This window comes from Priapulus caudatus, unplaced genomic scaffold (genome assembly GCF_000485595.1).
Source record: "Priapulus caudatus unplaced genomic scaffold, Priapulus_caudatus-5.0.1 Scaffold870, whole genome shotgun sequence".
NCBI classification, from domain to species: domain Eukaryota; kingdom Metazoa; phylum Priapulida; class Priapulimorpha; order Priapulimorphida; family Priapulidae; genus Priapulus; species Priapulus caudatus.
The window spans coordinates 89,640-105,523 of NW_014577931.1; the positions used below are offsets into that span (position 1 = coordinate 89,640).

General features: G+C 44.7%; 1 protein-coding gene across 1 annotated transcript in view; it reads right to left on the minus strand.

The window, feature by feature from the left end:
- LOC106814086 overlaps nt 1–15,884 on the minus strand; it is a 29,064-nt gene that overhangs the window by 3,118 nt on the left and 10,062 nt on the right. Inside the window, exons 17-38 of the mRNA XM_014818363.1 lie at nt 15,271–15,707; nt 14,752–15,009; nt 14,430–14,590; nt 14,206–14,315; nt 13,901–14,035; nt 13,377–13,569; nt 10,031–13,176; nt 6,922–9,835; nt 5,925–6,260; nt 5,475–5,658; nt 4,957–5,141; nt 4,536–4,831; nt 3,990–4,224; nt 3,625–3,775; nt 3,318–3,444; nt 2,907–3,000; nt 2,404–2,631; nt 2,072–2,219; nt 1,709–1,923; nt 1,262–1,416; nt 800–953; nt 230–467 (exon numbers count right to left, since the gene is read on the minus strand). Of these exons, the coding sequence (XP_014673849.1) occupies nt 230–467; nt 800–953; nt 1,262–1,416; nt 1,709–1,923; nt 2,072–2,219; nt 2,404–2,631; nt 2,907–3,000; nt 3,318–3,444; nt 3,625–3,775; nt 3,990–4,224; nt 4,536–4,831; nt 4,957–5,141; nt 5,475–5,658; nt 5,925–6,260; nt 6,922–9,835; nt 10,031–13,176; nt 13,377–13,569; nt 13,901–14,035; nt 14,206–14,315; nt 14,430–14,590; nt 14,752–15,009; nt 15,271–15,707 (10,100 nt within the window). The remainder of the gene's footprint in view (nt 1–229; nt 468–799; nt 954–1,261; nt 1,417–1,708; nt 1,924–2,071; nt 2,220–2,403; nt 2,632–2,906; nt 3,001–3,317; nt 3,445–3,624; nt 3,776–3,989; nt 4,225–4,535; nt 4,832–4,956; nt 5,142–5,474; nt 5,659–5,924; nt 6,261–6,921; nt 9,836–10,030; nt 13,177–13,376; nt 13,570–13,900; nt 14,036–14,205; nt 14,316–14,429; nt 14,591–14,751; nt 15,010–15,270; nt 15,708–15,884) is intronic.

Sequence of the window (15,884 nt, forward strand, 5' to 3'; positions counted from 1 at the left end):
GAGAGAGAGAGAGAGAGAGAGAGAGAGAGAGAGAGAGAGAGAGAGAGAGAGAGAGAGAGAGAGAGAGAGAGAGAGAGAGAGAGAGAGAGAGAGAGAGAGAGAGAGAGAGAGAGAGAGAGAGAAAGAGAGGAGCAGGCAGGCAGACAGACAGACAGAGATAGAGAGAGAGGGAAAGAGATGAAGAGAGACGCAATATATGGATGTTCAGCGCGCGTACGCTGTAACTTACCACAGGTGTCTGGCATGGTGATGTCGATACCCTGGCGGCGGCACTCCGAAATGTACGCGTCTGCGATGGAACACATTCCAGTGACGTAGTCGCCCTTCTTGGTGACATCGGTGACGCACATGTCAAAGAATGCTGATGTGTCGACCTGGCTGAAGCAGGCACGGAATGGACTGGACTGCTCTTGGAAGTATGCGGCACACGCCCTGTAGCCCGCGGTGTCAACCTCTACTGGCACAACCTGCAACGCAATCACAGGTATGTGCGATTAAAGGAATACTTCACCGAGATGCAGCTCCTTGTTAATGTGGGTAGTGCGTCCCGTCATTGTACATCACCGATCGTTGTGCGCAGAAGATGTCAAGCATTACTCCTGTCATTATCCTGTTTCCTTTTTTTAAATTGTATAAATATGTATAGCATATGTAAGCATATAAATGTGTGTATTTATGTATATGTGTGTAAGTAGATAAATTATGTCATGTGTTTAACTGTGCGGAAATGCACGAAGCCAAAAAAAATAAGCACACAAGCATCACCGTGTACGACAATATATCACACTACGTGACGCACCGTGGCCATGTTGCTTGATCGACAAGATTCATCGAGGTTCCATGAACTCGTGAACGTATTGACGTCGGTGGTTCTCTGGCGGCTGGCCGTAAGGAAATCGTCGTTCTTCTCGTTGTTGTACGTTCCCCAGAGACCCGCGGTCTTTCCGAAGTACCTGCGCATAAACAGACCATCAGAACATTATAATAGCACGTATATCCACCCGAAAAAGTGCTTGCAGTCACTCTACACCTAAGCCTAATAATAAGGCTAATAATAACAATTATAATAATAACAATAATAATAATAATAATAATAATAACAATTATAATTATAATAATAATAATAACTACTAACTTATGGGACAAGCTATGTTAATACACCATCTACAAACTGTAATAAAGCCTCTTGCACGCCGATTTATAATTCATTCAATACCACATGAAGGGAACAACAAGAGTAGGGAATTGTGATTGCACGTACCATCCGCTCATGTGCAGTGTGCAGATATCGCGTTGCCAGTTGCAGACGATGCTAACACCACGGCGATTGTCGATGCGAACGGTCGGACCCATGCGCCTAACCATCGTGTTGTCGAATTCTATGGGCATCTCCTGGTTCTCGCCATCAACGTTGACCTGATAGTTAAAGATACGCAACATTAACTGGGGTTCCAAGAATTGAGTGTATAGGTTCGTGTGCTGGGCTTAAATATCGTTAACATTGCACTCGTATGCGAATACGATTACGTCAGGAGTGTAAGAATATAGTCTATTATATATAATATAATATATAATATATATTATATATATATATAATATAATATATAATATAATATATTATTACACTCCTGATTACATACACCCAATTCACATTACATTCGTGCTTCGCGAGTTTCTTTAGTTCATCGTCAACAATGTGATAGCTTACTCTGTAGTCCGGAGTGATCTCGATCTGTCTGTTGTCGCTCAGAACAACCATCGATCTCTTGGAGACCTCGCGACCCTGCTTCTGGTAGTTGACGATGACGCTGAAGTTGGCATCGATGAAGTCGTGGGCGAGGACGTAGCTGCACTGTCCGGCGAAGTCGTAGAACGTGTTGTCGAAGGTGACGAAGTGCTGGGAACCGATCAGCATTGCCTGGGCTGCAGCAATAACAAAATAGCGATGAGAAACCGCGCCACTGTGATCACGTGCTATAGGAATGGCTCAAAGAAGTATGAAGGCTCAACTAATGCTTCAGTTTAAATCAGTGATATGTGTCACAGATCGACGGTCTTCTTGAACGCTCACCCTTGAATGGTGGAATCCAGTTGTTGATGTCAAGTGTTGGCTTGTACTTGTAGTAGGTGTCCAGCATGCTGTAGTTGGCAATGTACGGCTCGTATTTCTCGTACTGCGCCTTGATCTGACTGTAGTACGGAAGAGACTCAACATCAACCTGAAAAAAACGAAAAACGTACAGCAACTATTAAATTATATTAAATTATATTCTATTATATATTTCTTTTTATATATTTCCATTGTATTCAACTATTAATTAGCAATAATTGAGCAGAATGCTACATCAGCGAAATGTTGTTGCATTTTTCATCGGTTGATGGATATCTCAGCGTGATTCTTACCTCTGGAATCTCATCTAGGGTCTTCATCTCAAATGGCAGGTATTGCTCGTACTGGATCTCTCCCTGCTCGGGCTCATACACCGTCACGTGGCTGATGTCGGGCCGGATGTACTGGTGAACTAGATCCCTGACGGTGTCCTCTATGACCTTCTGGCCCTGCTCGATACCAACCTGGCTGAACTTCACGGCATTCTCCTTCAGGTTGAGTGTGTCGAGAATCCAAGAGGCCTGTTCATTGGTAGAAAATACGATGTAAGAATACGCACACATAGTAAGCTATAAACATTTTTATGTGGTTCCAAATGCTTTACATCTATAGCTAGCAGGCTAGGCAGCAGTATGTACTCGATAGTCAGCAAACATGATTATTAATTATTTAATTACTTTTAACTATTATGTAGCTATTATTTAACTATTACACCAAAGGCGCGTTGATATTATCGTGTTATATCTTTTACTAATCGTACGGCTACAGGTTTAAACGCCAGTAGCAAAGCACTTACATGATCTTTCATCAGCTGGGTGGTTGGGTGGTTGGCAATGTCGTCGTACATGTTGCCGTACTTGCTGCTGTAGTCGTTGAACATGTCACTGTACCTGTAATAGATATTTTATATGTTGGCTTAAATTTTATATTATAATTATTTCATATTATTTATTGTTATTATCATCATCAGCATCATCAGCGTCATCATCATCATCATCATCATCATCAGCATCATCATAATCATCATCACCATCATCATCATCATCAGTAAATTACATTTATGTATATTAATTACGAATACAATATGAAGGCTACGATTTATCACTTATAGTGCTTTAGGTAACGGAAGGACTGACGGTGCTCCGACAATGTTTGTAAACAAGCAAACAAAAGATCGCCACAGAGTCACAATTATCTTCTTAATTACCTGCTGCCGAAATCAGACATGTACTCCTTGCCATTTCGCATGTGTCCGCTGACCGTATCCTTGATGCTAGAAGCGTGCTGGTAGTATGGGTGGCCTTCTACTTTGTTGTAGAGTGTCATCACAGCGTCTAATGAAACAAGGGGATGCATCGCTATCACAATTACCCACAAAGTAATCGGCGGCATAACAATGAAAAGAGAGACGGTCTGCAATTGTTTAATATTACGTTTAAATAGCTCTATATTAGTCCACTTACTGTTGAGACGTTGTTACGTATTATAAATAGCTTTATATAATGTCCACTTACTGTTGAGACGGTCAATGACGTCGTTGACAAGCTTCTCTGCCCCTGGGTAGTACTTCTGAATGTATGGAGAAGCCTTGTTCATGAGCTGCTCGCCCTTGTTGTACAGCTTATCCATAACCTCAGCACTGTATACCTCAAGCTTCTGGTAGCCCTATATGAATAGCAACAGTGCTCGCCTGTTATTCACCACCGATTCGACCCAAAGAAGTCTTGAGATTAAGCCTGAATCTAGAGTTAGTGCATTGTTATTCTTCACCGATTCAACTCAAAGAAGTCTTGAAATGAAGCCTGAATCTAGAGGTAGGGGCATTGTTGTCAGGTAGCAATAAACGATCGCGTTGTTGTGATTACGCGGGCGTGCGTACCTCGTCGTAGTTCCTGTTGAGCGTAGCCATGTACTCGTCGTACTTCTGCGTAGCCTCGCGTTTCATCATCTCGTACTTGCGCATCATCTGCACGTAGTTCTCGTCGTACGACTGCTGGAACTTGACGGAGTACTCTTGGATCTTACTGTCGAGCTCGCGCATGTAGATGGTGTATTCACGGTTGAGCAAGTACTTGTAGTATTCGTAGTAGTACGCCATGGTTCTCGAATATTCGCTGAAAACATTCATAATAAACATAAGCAATTTTACGTTAAATAAATAAATAAATAAATAAATAAATATATATATATTTATTTATTTATTTATATATAAACTGAGTGCGGTATAAACTGGTTTATGAATGAATACGCATTTCGCCATCTCAATTAAATTATAAAGTTCTTTGCATTGGCTACTATTTTTTGAACCTGCCAATTATCAACAGTGCAGTACAGTACAACACAGTAAGGTACCGTATATTTGTCACATTCCTAGACACTACACTTAAAAAGTGCAAAAACTACGTCAATTTACTATTAAGTTTACCTGAAGATTCTCTCGGCAGCCTCATACACGGACATCGACACCTTGTGGGTATCCCTCATGAAGAACTCGTTGTTGTCGTATAGGGTACTCAGGCTGTCAACATATCGGCTGACATCGTTCGCGAGGCGCGACCACTCTCTCCTGGTCTGAGTGAGGAATGGTTCGGTGGTGCTGTCGATGTGACGCTGGTATTCACTGTAATGGCCTCGCACCTCCCTCTCAACCTGCTGACGAATCGCTTCCCACTCGTTCACAAAGCTTTCCGACACAGACCTCTTAGTGCGCTCCGTCGTTTCCTAAAAAAATAAAAAGTAAGCGTCGTGTTATGTCCAATTCAGTGCAAAACTATCCATTGAATCCCGACTCCCCTACATCTATATTGGAAGATGCTGTCCATTAAGATTTAGTAGAGAAGCTTCACCTTGATGTCACTGTAGGCAGATGGGCGCCAGTAGAGACGAGTGTGCATCAGGTGGCTGTTGTTGAGGCGAGTATTGTAGAGGGCATCCGTGGTGCGGGCGCCGTTGATGCTGTGAGATGCTTCGACATTGAAAGCAGAGCGACTCTCCCATCCACCGTGAACCTCGAACTTCTTGTTGGAGTTGTCTGAGAAACACAGTCCCGCGTGTTAGGTCAGTGCAGTATAGGTGCTCTCTGATAATTTCTTCGTTCTCATAGCATTCGCGGAGTACGTTATAAAAGCCAATGGTTCGTGGCTCGTGTAACACGCGTTTATACGAGATGACTGCATCGTATTAATAATTATCTTGAATAATAATTTCACTTGAGTGTACCTTCATCATCTATGGGTGTGCCCTGATCACGAAGAAGAGAAGAGAAGCGAAGAGAAGCGAAGAGAAGAGAAAAGAAGAGAAGAGAAGAGAAGAGAAGGGAAGAGAAGAGAAGAAAATAGAAGAGAATAGAAGAGTCTGTATTTACCAGGATCGTAGTACACGACCAGATCAAGCTGTTTCTGCGGCTTGTTCTGTAGGTCGAGGGTGGCACGGATGGGTCTACCGTTGTCTGTGCTTCCAGTCACTGAGACAGTGTATTTGTCAAGGTCACCTCTGTACTCGGTGTTGTATTGCCCACTGAACATAGCCGACTTCACCGGGGAGTGCATCTATATTAGCATTAAGAATAAACTAAGTACATTAAACGTAAAATTTGTACAAATTACGTAAAGTAAGAATATTAGCAGCGGGTATCATGTACGTATCTCATTGTGTAGCTCACTATACTAGGGATCCAAAATGGCTCATTAAACTGCATAAATTGATACGTCGGTGCTTTTCGCAAGACACCCATTCTTCCCGTATAGTACAGCGTGTGTGTACGTGTTCGTGTTTGTGTGTAATTCGCGTTGTAATTCCTGTTAGACATACGTACCTCCAGCTCGATGGCCTTGCGGATCTTGTCGATTCTTCCTCTCAGCACAGAGTTGATCGTCTGGCCACGGCGAGTTAGATAGTCGAACCTAGCCGCACCTTCAATGGCACGCGGTGAGTAGGCAACGAATCCTTCAATGTCGGAATCAACCCTCATCACTGGGTGAAGCAGAGATGCAGATAGAGTGTAGTTCTTCACATCTCTCATAGAGACGTCCCTCAGAGTAGTAGCGAATCGGATATTCTGGCTGCTCTCAACAGCATACTCTAGCTCAGCCTTCGTAGACAGGATGATATCAGCCTCGTTGAAGACAAACTCAAACTGGCTGACCACTGCCTGCAAAATACATTATTATCATGCACCATCAGTTATAAATATAGTGTACATACATAATAATAAATGATAATAACTGATATCGAATCAAACTAATATATAACTAGAGCACTCGGAGAGCGCAGACCTCCGCCAGGGCAGCTGAATTCTCTCACTGTGAAAAATGTAATTAATTATCCGGATGACCACCAAAATGTAATCAATTCTAAGTTACCCCATTTCTGACCTATCCTGCAAATTTTATTAATTAATTAATTAATTGATTGGATCCGGATCACCACCAAAATGTAATCAATTCTAAGTTAGCCCATTTCTGACCTATCCTGAAAATTTTATTAATGAATTGGATCCGGATCACCACCAAAATCTAATCAATTCTAAGTTAGCCCATTTCTGACCTATCCTGAAAATAGGTCTTACACAACTAAAAAATAACTTTTTTAGTTAGGTTGTACACAAAGAACGGTGTTACAAACCCACAAACGCACAAACCCACAAACGAACAAACACGCGCCGGTGAAAACATAACCTCCTGCCAACCCCTTGGCAGAGGTAATAAATCATTGATTTTACCCTAAAGTATATTCAGTCTCCAGTTTCACATAATTTCATTTCCATACTACGTTCTTTTTACACATCAACTTAAGTGCGTATATCTGCATACCTTGCGGAGGGCTGGATGTTCGAATGTAACGGTGGCTTGGTGGTGAAGTGCTTTTCCACGGCTGTCATCACGGATGGCAAGAATCGTGCGTGCCTTCTGGCTGTCGGTGCGAAGGGCATCCCAATTGAACTCAACAGCGGTCGTCATCTGACGCTGAGCCTTCTCGTGGTGCAGGTTGAATTCTACAGATCGCACCGGGTGGCTGAAGGCGACCTTGCCATCGTAGATGGCCTTGCTTCGGGTAGACTTGTCATCAAGAACAACTTCGTATCCCATCTGAACGCCACGCTTCCACGAGAAGAGGATCTCGTTGGTGAAGCGAGTTGAAGTCTTGTCCAGCTCGTAGTTAAAGAACATGGTGCGTGAGGGGTATGTTGTCTCGATGCGGAAGCGACGGTTGAGGTCGCTACCACGGCTGCGATCGTACGATACAACCTGAGCTCCGACCTTCTTGTCTGCTTCATTCAGGTTCCAGTTGAATTCGCCAGCGAGTTCGACGTCCTTGTCTCCAACACTGACTGAGTAGGTTACACCGACTGGGAAGGCCTTGGTTCTCAGCTGCACATCTCCGGTAGTGCGGGTGGTGCGGCTATCGCTGTTATCAGTGAACTTCAGCTGAAGATCGTATACCTGCTCTCCATTCATTTCCATCGCGAAGGATGAAGCGTGGTTGTCCGTGTGCTCAAATGGCTTGCATGTGGTCTTGAATGCAAACTGTCTCATGTCGCGGAAAGAGGACGTGGTCTCAACATCAAAGATGTAGACGTCAGTGGTGTAATCGTACAGCACGATTGAGGTGATGTGCTGGTTAGATGGCCACTGGAGTGTTGTTTCCTGAGTGATCTTGTTGGGAGTATACTTGGTCTTTGTCAGCATCTTATAGGACTCATAGCCACGGAAGGGAGTGTTCAAGCTCAGCTGGGCATTGTAGATGTCATCGCTCAGAGCGACGAGGTCGTAAGCGATATCAATAGCCTGACTCTCGCTCCAGGAGAACTTGTGCTTGCTGCTCAGCTTGCGGCTTTCTACGTAGGTATATTCATGCTCGTACTTTACAAAAGGCACTGCGTCGAAGGATGTTTTCAGCTCAGTGTTCAGGGCGTTGGCATGGCTGCAGGAGCGTCCGTAGCTAGAGTATCTACCGGAGGAACAACCACTTGTGGTGTGGGTCATGTCTAGCTTGAAGTTGACAAATGTGTTGGGAGACATCGTGAAACGGTTTTCGGAAACCATCATTACTCTTTGGTTAGTATCGAAAGTGTAAGTTCCGCTGTATTCGATCGTCTGTCCATTATTATATTCTGCTATCAGGCCATATCTGTAACCATTTGGTGAGCGGTCAAGGTTGGTAGTAAGTGACTGCGACTGATAGCCACGGAAAGGAGTCTTGACCTCAACAATGAAGCTTTTTGGGAAGCTATCCATATTGTTGACTGATCCACTGACTTTGATCTTCCTCTGCTGATCCCACTGAAAGGTGAATTCACCAGTGTAGTTGTCCCTACGTTTGCCGAACTCAGTGCTAACCATCAAGTATTCCATATTTGGGATTGGGCTGGTGAATGTGACAGCAATGGATTTGCGTCTGGTGTCATACTGGATGTCAGTGTCCAGCTTGATGGTCTCCCTGTTGTAGATGAGCTTGGCAGTGGACGTGTATTTCTGCTCAGTTAACTCATACATGCTAGTGAAGCGGATATTTTCGAAGCCTCTGAATGGGCTGGAGAAAGAGATGCTGAGGTCCTTGAGGCCTGCAAGTCTGGCAGTGAGAAGCACTCTACCACTGAGGGCGCTGGATGTAAAGGTGACTGTCGCATCATAGTCGAATCCACGGATATTATAATCAATGCCCAGCTGCAGATCTTCAAAGTTGGTGAATGGACTTGTGAACTCGACGTTGAAACGGCGTGCATTTGACTTAATGATCAGGTTGGTGACATCTTGACCATATTTCAGCGTGGTGATGCTGGCGTGTCCATTTTGATCAAAGTCATACGATGAGATGAAAGCGAATTCGGGATAGAACGGAGTCTTGGCATCAATTGAAAATTGCTTGTGCTCCTTGTTGATGAGCGTGAAGCCGAAAATGCCTCTGCCATTGTAGCCGTTGTACGGGTAATCAAACTGGAGGGTGGCCTCGTAGTCGTCTGGTGTGTACTGGACAACGGCCGCCATCTTGTAATTGTTGTACTCTCTGAAAGGTGTGGTGATGGTCAGCTCCGTCTCTAGCTGTGTGCTTGTCAGCTTGATCATGCCACTCATCTCTACTTGCTTCATCTCTGCCCACTTGGCACTAATGGCAGTACTGTACTCGAAGTCTCTCTCAAATCCAAGACCTGCTGTAAACTTAAGGTTCTCGTAGTCTCGGAATGGAGTCATGACGGTGAGTTCAGTCTCCAGGTTAGATGACGTCAGTTTGTAATGACCAATCAGCTTAATCTGCTGGTTACGTTGCCATTGCATGGTGATCATGGCTGTGTAGTCACTTGGAGCATAGACGAATTCTGTGGCCAACCTAGTGTTCTCGTAGTCACGGAATGGAGTGGTGAGGGTCAACTCTGCGTTCAGCTTAGACGATGTCGCTTGGTAACGGCCAGTTAGCTGAATCTGCTGGTTACGTTGCCACTGTGTGGTGATCGTGGCTGTGTAGTCATTTGGAACAAAGCTCAATTCTGTGGCAAATCTAAAGTTCTCGTAGTCACGGAATGGAGTGGCAAGGGTGAACTCGGCATCCAACTTAGTAGAAGAGAGCTGGAAGCGGCCCTGCATCTGTATCTCTTGGTCATTGATCCAATGCACGGTTATACTGCTACTATATTTGTCTCCAGCGATGGTGTAGGAGCTTTCAAAGCCAAGGTTTTCATATCCAGGGAATGGCGTTTTTAGTGAGAGACTGGCTGACTTGCGATCACTCCTGTAGGTGTAAATAATTCAAAATATTATATATAAAAATTGCAGGCTTCAATCACTCATAAATAATAATGCAACCATGAAAAAAAATTTAAATAGATACCAAAATAATGCATTCATCTACCTCACTTAATGAAATTAAAATTAAAAATAATATTGTTAGCAAAATGCTAAAGGTACTGAATCAGATAGCACATACCTGGCCCCCGCAAATTCGCCACTGAGTTCCACCTTCTTGTTACTTTCCCACTTGAAGTTTACGTTCATACTATGGGCTTGGTTACGCAGATAGTAGACGGAATTGAAGCTAAGTGGCTCCCTGGTGATTCCTGTCAGCTGCATATCAAACTCCTTGTGGTATGGCAAATTGATTCTCCACGAAGTCGTGAAATCAATATTTTGGTTTCTACCCGCTTCTACACTGAGAGTGATGATGTGTTTCTCATTCTTCACTTCGTAGCGGCTGTCCCAGCTGAGTTCCTCAAAGTTGGTGAAGGGGCTTGTCCACTGCAGAGTCAGTTGCTTTTGCGTTCTTGGAGTTGCTCTGACGGCCGCACCAAACGTAATCTTTTTGTTTGTAGCCCACTGGAAGCTGAAATCTCCTGCGTAGTCTTGGTTGCGGATTTCATAACTAGTAATAAGAGTCAGATCATCGTAATACCTGAATGGACTAGTGAAGTGCAATGTGATCTCCTGGTTGGAAAGCGATCCGGTAAACACAACCTTTTTCGTGGGAGCCCATTGAACCATTGTTCTGATAGTGGACGGGTCTTGACTAGCCTCTAGGGTTAGGGACTCAAATCCTCGGAATGGGCTTGTGAACCCGAGTTCTAGCTGTTGGTATTGGTTCAAGTGTCCAGTCACGGTGACCTTGTCTCTGCTGTTCCACTGGAAGGAGACTAATCCATTGTAGTTACCACGCTCTGCTTCTACAAAGTTGGAGTTAAACATCAGTGTCTCAAAGTTCTCAAATGGACTGCTAAACGTCACTGTCACCTTCTTCTTGTATGCATTCAGGAGTCTTGCACTGAACTCAATCTTCTTTCTTGGTGCCCAATCAAAGCTGAATGTACCGGTCATGTCACTGTTGCCTTGGTTTCTGAATGAGGTCATCATTTCCAATGACTCGTATCCAGAGTACGGGCTCTTGATGCTTGCCTCCAAAGTAATATAGTTATTCTGTATGTTCTGGAATCGGCCATTAAGTTCAGTCTTCTGGTCATTCCAAACATAGTATACAGTGCCTCTAGTACCTTCTCTGGAGTTTGTGCTGTATGCCCATCCGAGTTCGTATTCCTGCTTGCCTCCATAATATGACCCCGGCTTGTTATTACTGAACTTGACTGAGAACTCTCCATCGACTATAGGAGTATAGGCAAAGTGGTTGGTAATTGTGTATTTTGGAGTCTCGGGCAATTGCATGTTGAAAACAACATCGTACTTCAATGCATCGGCGGTATACTTCAGGTCAGTGGCACTGGAGCCATACATAGTACTTGTAGTACGAAGGACTGATGTGATGAGAGAATTGTAGCTATCACCATTATTGCTGTATTCGAGAGTTAGAGAGTGCCTGTTTCTTGGGTGGGTCAACATGAGTTGGCTGTTGAGAGTTGTAGAGTCCGATTCATGACGTAGAGTCAATACAATCTCCTCGAAGTTTTTGAAAGGACTTGTGAATTTGACCATCGAGTTGAAGTTCAGGTTGTTGCCATGCATCTGGTAGCTCACAGTCTCCTCGATTGCAATCTTTTGATCATCCATTCTGAGATAAGCCTTGCTGGTAGATTTACCGTTTGCCCATTCGTGCTTTCCATACAACTCAATGTTTTTCAACGGGTTCATTGAGGTGACCTTTAACTCCAGATTGTCTACAGAAGGATAAACAGCTGCGACTTCAAGGCTCATCTTGTCCCTGCTGTTGTACTGGAGCTCGTAGTTGCTTGTCCACCGTGCGTTGTTGTTATCGTGGTGGCCGTTAAATGCGATCATTTCAAGACCACGGAAGGGGCTTGTGAAGACAGCAGTAGTCTCCATGAGGTTTCCACGCGTTGGCAGGAATTTGAAAGATCCATCAAAGTTCACCTTTTCCCTCGGACTCCACTGTACATCAAAGTGCACCATCTTTGCCTTGTTCTCGTCTCTAGACGTGTACTTTGTGCTGAGCTCTTCGAAGTTCGTGAAGGGACTAGTAAAGCGTGCAGTAGCATCATAGCTTCCATCACCCAGGCGCTTGCTGGTTGTATCGAAAGTCAGCCTGTCCCGACGCGTCCATTGAGCATCAAGATGAACGGAATGTTCCAGGTTCTCATATCCGTAAGTGTACGTGCTGCTCAGATTCTCAAAGTTCCTGAAGGGGCTAGTGAATCGGCCACTAAGGTTAACCTTGGTTGCTCCATTCCTCGTGTAGTATCCGGGGCTGGTCATCTTACCATTGACGTTCAAAGCAACCTTCTGAGTAGGAGCCCACGCGAAACCGCCAATGCATCTGAACTGGGTGTTATCGTTGAAGTGGGAAGCATTCAGGGACCAGTTCTCGTAGTCACGGAATGGAGTTGTGAAGCCTACTGAAGCCTGGAGTTCATTGACAGCACGAGAAACCCTGCTACTGAAGCTAGCTCCGGCCGCAATCCTCTTGCCACGCGCCCATTCGAATTCAGCATTCGATGATAGTTGACCATTCATCAGCTCTCCAGAGAAGTCGGTGTTGAAAGCAGATCTGATTGTGCGCCCTGGGTAGGACATCTCTAATTCCGCCCTGTAGCTGTTATCTGTGTTGGCCATGCTGGTTTCAATGCGGAGGGCCTGTGACTGATCACGGTCAGCATCCCACTTCAGATCGAAGGATCCAGTTGCTTGAGAGTAGCTGAGAGCTCCCCGTGTGTCCAGTGTGATGTGACGGGAGTTTCTCCTGTATGGGTCATTCAGCGTGATGTCAAACGTCAGAGCCTTCTGGACGCCAGTACTGAGGTCCCCGGATGCAGCAACACGGATGCGTGGGAACACGAGGTTACCGCTGACTCCATGAACGTCTCCGGCCTTCTTCTGGTATTCGCCATTAACAGTGTATCGCTCGTTTCCGTATTGGTAGACAGCATTGGTTGAGTAATGCGTGCCGTCTCCGTTCAGGCTTCCACTTACTTGAACTGGCTGATAACCTGGAATGCTAATCTCTGTGCTTGCCTCGTGTCTGAGCATACGACCACTTCCTCTATTGCTGTAGTTGTTGCGAATGTTAACCTGCTTGTCTGGGCTGGTGTGAGCAATAGTCTCCGTTGTGTATTGACCAAGGGCTGTTTCCTCTACACTCTGCATCAACCGCATGTGGTTATCTGGGTACAGTACCTGTGCGGAAGAACAAGAAGATATCAGTAATAACAACACTAATAATTATTTCCACTCTATATAATGCATAAATTTGCACATAAAATCACACACTGCTATGTGTTCATACGTAATAAATTAAAAAGACTCGCTTTACAGTTGAATTCAAGCAGTGGAGTCTCTCATCACAACATTCGTTGAGCAGATAGACTCTCTGTTACCTGGATATCTCCACTGAGCTTGGTCAGCCTGGTGTTCTCGTTCTTCAGGTTGATGATGGTCTGGACCTGTTTGCCTGGAGCATAGCGTGCAGTCATCAGGTTGCTCAGAACGCGGGGGTTGTTGGTGTGGTCAATGTTGGCCTCCCAGTCGATGCTGTACCGTGGCCACAACACGTGGATCTTACCCGTCAGCCTGCAAATATTATAACACAATACCTGTTAACTTGCTGATATTATAACACAATACCTGTTAACCTGCCAATATTATAACACAACACCTGTTACCCTGCTAATATGATAACACAACACCGGATAACCTGCCAATATGATAACACAACACCTGTTAACCTGCTGATATTACAACACATCACCTGTAACCCCGCTATTATTACAACATATCAAATCAATGCTCAACTAATAAAGATGATTGAAATCATTATTCATTTCGCATACTGAATATTTCCGTATAATTTAGCAGCATTCACACATATATTCGCATTAGAAGACCACAAACAGGAGCTTACTGTTGGTCAGTCATCTTTCCAGCTCGGTTGTAGATCTGAGTAATCTTCAGCATGTCTCTATCGCTGCGAGAATACTTGCCAAAGTTGAACTCAAGGCTGTTCTCAACATGACCAGTTGTCTTTTGGATCTCCCAGCTAAAATATAAAGATGTTTACAGTTGTGCGTAGGTTTCCAATTAAATTTTAACACAATTACTATAGGTATATTCGGTCTAGTGATCGTGGGTTATTTGAGCATTCGCTTATTTCCCAGAACTTCTTCGACATACACACACCTCACCCATTAGTGCCTCTACAATTGTTACCTGAAGTGGCTGTTGAGAGCTGGATACTGAGTGAATGTAATGTCGTTAGCAATATCCATCTTCAGAAGGCTCGATGTGCTCATGTCACGTGCTTTGCTGTTCCATGCAACCTACAGTAAAAAATAACATTTATTAACAGGTTAATTAAGACTTGTTTATTCCACTAGTCCTTTTAAAGCAATGTCGTGTCGAGATGTAATTTCGCATCCGTTGTTGCTACTTACGTTGTACTGTGGATTGTCGAGCAGAGTGTAGTCAATGCTTGCACGAGACGCATATGTGGTGTCCAACAGCGTAGTCAAACTTTCCAGATGGGTCTTCAACAATGGCGATGCAAAGTCGATGGCAGCAGTGTACTGGCGGCTACCACGCGGTCCAATGTCTCCTATATGAACACAGCCGGTGATTAGTGTTAGTAACTGATTCGATCAATAGCAAACAAACATGGAGAAGAGAAGTTCACACTTAAAATGTAAACGTGAATAATACCCAGACTAATATTATGACACATGAAGTCATCAAAGATTCCCTACAGAACACACTTACCCTTCAGAATGACTGGTTCGCTGAAGGCGTTCAATAGGCTCAGGTCGACCGTGACTCCATTCTTCTCCTTCAGCAGGACAGATCCCTGAAGGTTGACGGGCTCCACGCCGCTCATGGTGACGGTCAGGCTGGGCGTGTAGCGCATCGAGTATGGCTGCTCATCTACCTCAAGGCTAGCGGCGACTCCGTAGCGGCTGCGCTCATCGATGGTCACGTCACCGTTCAGAGTCTTCATCGCGTACGTCCACTGGTAGTTACCTGAAAACGACGATCACGGTCTCATATATTACGCAAGAACGCAAAACGTTATTGCTCACATTGGCTAAATATTTAAGTCTTTATTGCCCACGCAGTAAAATATAGTTGGCTAAATATTTATGTCTTTTATTTGCGTAAATATACTGAAATTAATTTGGGTATTGGCCTCGCATTGAAATGCATTTGTATTATAGAGAGCGAGATGCGTTGCTGCACATTTTCATACGGTTAACCTCGTGGCGACTGGGTCGGTCGGCTTACCGTTGGCTGACATTTTCTTGTAGGGAGTGCGCAGATTGAAGGTGAGGCTCTTCTCTGGCTGGTTGACGATCAGGTCCGTAGTCCACTCGCGGTTGATCTGCGACTGTGGAGTGTCGAAAGCCAAACGCGCGTTGTAGACCCTCTGCGTCACTCCACTCACGCGAACCTTCTTCACGTTGAAGCGAGTCTCGAACTCGTACCCGGTCATGCTGTTGTCTCTCTTCGTCAGGTAGACGGCGGCGTTTGCGGGGCCACGGAAGGGCAGAGCTGGTGTGTTTGGCATGACTGATGGCTGGGGATAGGCGATCTCTCCGCAGAGCTGTACTCCGAACCACTTGGCGAACTTGTCGCTGGTGCATTTGACAGCATCGATGCGGTTGGCATCCAGTCCTCGCTGTGGACGCTCCTGGTGCTTGTGCAGCACGAAGAACTTGGACCTAAACGATGTATACATACATATATATATATATATATATATATATATATATATATATGTATGTGATGTGTGTGTGTGTGTGTGTGTGTGTGTGTGTGTGTGTGTGTGTGTGTGTGTGTCGTCGTACGTACGTACGTTAGTACGTACGTACGTCGTGTGTCGTCGTGTCGTAGTACGT